Source organism: Limulus polyphemus, unplaced genomic scaffold (assembly GCF_000517525.1).
Source record: "Limulus polyphemus unplaced genomic scaffold, Limulus_polyphemus-2.1.2 Scaffold7664, whole genome shotgun sequence".
In the NCBI taxonomy this organism is placed as follows: Eukaryota; Metazoa; Arthropoda; class Merostomata; order Xiphosura; family Limulidae; genus Limulus; species Limulus polyphemus.
Window position 1 is genome coordinate 1 of NW_013673274.1, and position 5781 is coordinate 5781.

General features: G+C 31.6%; 1 protein-coding gene across 1 annotated transcript in view; it reads left to right on the forward strand.

The window, feature by feature from the left end:
* Positions 1–511: 511 nt before the first annotated feature.
* The window catches only part of LOC106474768 (6-phosphofructo-2-kinase/fructose-2,6-bisphosphatase-like), a gene marked incomplete at its 5' end in the record, with an annotated part of 17107 nt that continues 11837 nt past the window's right edge, over positions 512–5781 (forward strand). The window contains 3 exons of the mRNA XM_013935460.2: positions 512–680; positions 2690–2873; positions 3455–3528. Of these exons, the coding sequence (XP_013790914.1) occupies positions 512–680; positions 2690–2873; positions 3455–3528 (427 nt within the window). The remainder of the gene's footprint in view (positions 681–2689; positions 2874–3454; positions 3529–5781) is intronic.

Consider the following 5781-nt stretch of genomic DNA (forward strand, 5'->3'; position numbering starts at 1 on the left):
GGTTGTTAGTCTGTAGTGAATAAATAGGAGAGAGGTTGTTAGTTTGTAGTGAATAAATAGGAGATAGGTTGTTACTCTGTAGTGAATAAATAGGAGAGTGGCTATTGGTGTGTAGTGAATAAATAGGAGATAGGTTGTTACTCTGTAGTGAATAAATAGGAGATAGGTTGTTAGTTTGTAGTGAATAAATAATGATAGGTTAAACATCAATAATGCTTCTGTTAACTACATAATTCATTGTGAATGATAGATTCTATCACTCTCCTATTTATTCACTACACACCAACAGCCAATCTCCTCATAATTTATTGTTAATGATAGGTTAAACATCAATAATGTTTCTGTTAACTACATAATTTATTGTAACTACTACTGCTTCTGTTAGCTACATAATTAGGTTAAATATCAATAATGCTTCTGTTAACTACTACATAATTTATTGTTAATGATAGGTTAAACATCAATAATGCTTCTGTTGTATTGATATTTAACCTATCATTGAGGTTTCCAGTGAACATATATATGTTTTTAATTACAATGTGCAGGTATATGATGCCACGAATACGTCCATCGAAAGGAGGAAGTTAATTCATCATCTTGTTTGCAACAGGTTCGGTTTTAAGCTCTTTTTTGTGGAATCAATATGTGATGATCCAAAAATCATTGAATCAAACATTATGGTAATTTTTTAAGTCATTGTTTTGGTTATAGTGTTAATTTTAAGGGTTTTATTATTTTTGGCAATTTTTCCAAACCTATATATCAGGTATCAAGCTAGTTCATGCTATGAATACAACTTGTGAATAATTAAACTTTCTGACCAGGAAACAAGGTAAACTACAAGTAAAGAAACGATTACACTAACAGAGAACAAAACACCCACTTAATACATGTTCTGGTTTCTGTAAACATTTATTTCAGGAATATGAATAGTTGTTATACCAGATATGTTGTAAAAACATATGTGAAACTTGTTTCACTGCAAACATTTATTTCAGGAATATGAATAGTTGTTATACCAGATATGTTGTAAAAACACATGTGAAACTTGTTTCACTGCAAATATTTATTTGAGGAATATGAATAGTTGTTATACCAGATTTGTTGTAAAAACACATGTGAAACTTGTTTCACTGCAAACATTTATTTCAGGAATATGAATAGTTGTTATACCAGGTATGTTGTAAAAACACATGTGAAACTTGTTTCACTGCAAACATTTATTTCAGGAATATGAATAATTGATAAATAGTTTATTTGATAACAACTCTGGATATGACATGTGAAGTATGGTTGATATATTATTCCTTTTCTTCTTCACTTTCACTCATAAATTCTGAGAATTACTAATGAAATTTTTTTCGTTTGATGCTGTGGTTGTTTGACCCACTCTGTAAGTTACAAGACTAACTTTTTAGTTTGCCAGCTTTACTGAATGCTAGCCAAAGTTAGTTCAGATAAACATGTTGTGTTTTAACCCTAACTGTAATTCTAGTTAGTAAATAACTAGTGTAAAATTACATTTCCCCATCTTAATCTAGTTCCCACTATAACAGTTGTTGATCATGCAATTTGATAATATAGATAGCGTCTGAACCACTACAGTATTTGTCATATCCCAGGTGGCCTGATACTATGTGAAATGTCCTTTCAGCCCTGGATGTAGGAGATACTGAGTGATTGATAAACTGGTTTTCATTCTTTCACTCTTAGGTTCTTAAGAATACCTAATATACTGAAGCTATAGCTGCTAGATTAATAGGAATTACATTTTAAACAACAGAAATCTTTCCTTAAATTTTAGGTTTCAGTAACTTTTAGCTTATAAAATAAATTTTAATTAAGTGTACATAAATTTGATGAAGAGAAACCCACTTGTTAGAAAATAAATGGTTGGAGATGGCTAGACTGGGTAATGAAGAAAACTTTATGTTTATTTTTTCACAAGTGGTTTTTCATCATCAAATTTAAATTAATCATGGCAATCACTCGAGCTTTGGAAGTCTAAACATTTGTCTTTGTTATTCTACGTATATCTTCCCACCACTATAAATCTATCATATCACACAAAAGTACCCGAGGATGACATAATATTGTCAAAAGTTCATACATTTATAATAAAATTTTCTTCATTACCCAGTCAAGCCATCTCCAAATGTTTAAGTGTACATAAATCTTTTCTAAAGCTGTATAAAAACAACTATGAGAGATATTTAAAAAAATACAGATATGGTGTAATCAATATTTTTAAAAAAATTAGTAATCACTTTTCTCACCACACATAATTCTATTAATTTTATTTCATGGAAACTACTGTATATAGGTAAGCTAACCCTATTGCATATGAGTAAACTAACCCTACCAAAACACTGTTATTGGCAATTGTCTAATCCACTAAATTAGTAAAACTAAGGCCGTGTTACTAAAATACATGAATTTGAAGGGTTTATTTACGCTGTGTGCTCTCCAAAATAGCTTTAGATCAAATAAAATCTTTCCACACTAAACCTACATTATTTTGATGTTTTGTAGTGACAATAAAAGACTTGTGGAGTATCTGTTTATGCAAATTTACTTATAAATTAGAAACTAAAAAAAAACAAGTGTTTTTTTTCTCTCACTGACTTTTGAAAGTACTACTTACAAATTCTAGAAAATATTAAGAAAGCCTTACAATTACACTTTTCAGGAAGTTAAGATACGTTCTCCAGACTACAAAGGCATGAACAAAGATGAGGCAGTGGATGACTTTATGAAGAGAATTAGCTACTATCAAGAATGTTATGAACCACTGTGTGAAAAAGAAGAGAAACATTTGTCATTCATGAAAGTATTCAATACTGGAGCTAAGGTTCTCGTACACAGGCATGAAGGTGAGAAAGCTTGTATTTACAACAAAAATGAAATTTTATATAATTAAACTAACTACAATATCACAAATATAAATTCAAACATTTTTTTTTTCTCTGTTCAATAAACTGGTTCCTAAAATTAATTAGCTTAAAAATTACAACTTATGTAATAAACTATATATAAACTGTTTGTGCTCATAATTATAAGTTTATGTTGTTTTAACGGAACATATTAGTTTATATAGTGTATGCACATATTTATAGATAACCTTCCAAATACAGTAAGGTAGTGTATTATCTTACTGACTTGTTTGGTATGTCGTTGATCCCCAATACAGTCCTTTTGAATATCTAAGATACTAAAAAAAAAATAGAAAGCTTTAAAGAAAAGTTCAAAACTGTATCAGAAACCTAGTTTATTGTTTTTCAAGATCCTTTTGTTGGAATATTGTGGACTCAGTAGTTTTATTAAAGTTTTTGTTGAAATACTGTAGACTAAATAGTTTTATTAAATTTTTTATGTTAACGTCTGTACTGCTGACAGTTTCTATATGTAAAGTTGTATTTTGTTTCAATGTACATTTATGTTGCTTCTTTTACAGGGCATGTTCAGAGTAGGATAGTATATTATTTGATGAACATCCACATAACACCACGTTCAATCTACATCACCCGAGTGAGTAAGACAATTTAATGTCTCGATATTTTACACTTCTCTTTTGTTCAGTAAAGTGTGAAAGGGATAGAAATAAAATTACATTCACTTGAGGGAAAGCTATCATGAAGATTACATTCCCTCAGATGAAGTTCCATTTCTTCATCAATTATTTGTGTATTTAATCCATGCAATATATTCACTTTCATTGGTCATAACTGAAGGAATACAGATGGACCATGCATTCCTGATTGGAAATGGCAATTAAAAAGATGAAATTCCTTGGAAATGTAATATTTCGATCCCCGTGTGAATCATAACTCCACAGTTCTTTAAGTCTTGAATTTGAGTTTTTAAAGTGTTCCAAGTCTTTGAGTAATTACACCATCCTCGATAGTAAAGCTTTTAAATGAAAGAACTTAAAATATTCAAGTTTTCTGCTTTTAGAGATTAAAATAATAAAATACTTTATGTGTGTATGTTTCATTGTCCTTCCTTAACTATATGTGTAGTAAAACACAGTTAGAGAGATGTAGAAACTTTGATGAAGATAGTCAGTAGACTTTTGGATAACAATATTGTAACGTCTCCGTTTGTTAATTGATTTCCCGTAACTTCGTTCCGACGAAACTTTAGCGACACAAGTCCTTTCTTAATAAAACTGGTTTATTCTTTCCGAATACAACTTTACCGATACATTTTTTCATTTTCACATTTTCAACAGTCGCGCTATAACAAAGAACGTGCTCAACTTCAACAATCATATCTGACTGCAGTTCAATTACTCACTACCTACACACATTATCCCGTCACGTTGTGACCATCTTATATATACCAGACTACCCTATATCTAGTAAATGCTAGGGCATTCACGAAGGAACAAGATATTTCCAGAAAGCAGGTGGCGTGACACTAGTCACGTGACCTCGCTGACGCAACAATATATTTCATATTGTTTATGAAATTATAAGCATTATACATGAAACAATATTTATGTCAAATTTCAGGGCTGACTGTCATCGATGAGAGTGCATGAAAATTCTTAACTATTGTTTGATAGATAAATTCAACCAAATTTGTTGAAATTAGAAAGTCACTAAATTTAAATTAGAAACTAATCTTTTTTGGTCAAACTTTAATAAAATAGCTTCTTATACAAATCTCCCACAGTACTGGAAATAATTATGGAAACTGTGAGGACAAGGAGTATAAAATACAAAAACTACATGAATGCCACCTGTTTAGTGTGTGAAAATAAACTGTACTATAGTTTGTTTTTTCAGTGAATTTGTTTTTCACACTAGAATATTTGTATTTTGTCATTAACAGTTTTAAAGATTTCCATGTTTCAAATGTTATTATACTGAGTTACTGATAATTTGTACTTAAGCCACTAGGTGGATCACATAATGGAGTAAAATAATTTCAATTCTATTGTCTTTTTTTAAATGTCCAGTGGATGTATACTAAGATAGATAGCAATGAGACTAAGAAGGATATAACAGGATCTTTATTCTCTCAACATTTCAACTACAAGCCTTCTTCAGTGCCTTACATGGTATATATATACAGGATTAGGTTCCTGGTTGCTGTGCCATGCCTCTCCCTTATTGGTTCATTATCATCGTCTGTCAACCACCACATGACCAATCAGCATCCCACTTTCATCTCACTAGGCTAGCTACTGTTTCTGTCCAGTTGTAGTCTCCCAATGTTCTGTTAATGTTCCTTTCTAATAAGATGTAAGCAGCTTCTATAGCTTTCCTTTGTTGTTTTTTCATCCCTTTGCTGATAGCTTTAGTTTCCTTCCATTTAGGCAGGGGTTCTGCTTCCTCTACATGTGCTACTATTGTGTTGGTTGTATTGTGTCTTCTAACGTCTGCCTTATGCTAATTTATTCTGATTGTCAGGCCTCTGCCAGTTTCATCTATATAAACTATACTGCATCCACCACATGGAATGCAGTATACTGCTATATGCTGTGTGTTTCTTTCTTCTGTCCTTTACCTATCCTATTCTTATTCATTACCACCTATGTGGTTGTGTGTCTCATTAGTCTGTTGATGGGACTTGCATCACTGGCCACTGGGGACCACCATGAACTTCTTGTCTCTTTCATCCTGTCTGCTGTTGTTGTTCCTTTCCATGATGTTCCTCCTTTAGCTTTATAAACATGCCTGCTGTCATTGTTCCTTTCCATGATGTTCCTCCTTTAGCTTTATAAGCATGCCTGCTGTCGTTGTTCCTTTCCATGATGTTTCACCTTTAGCTTTA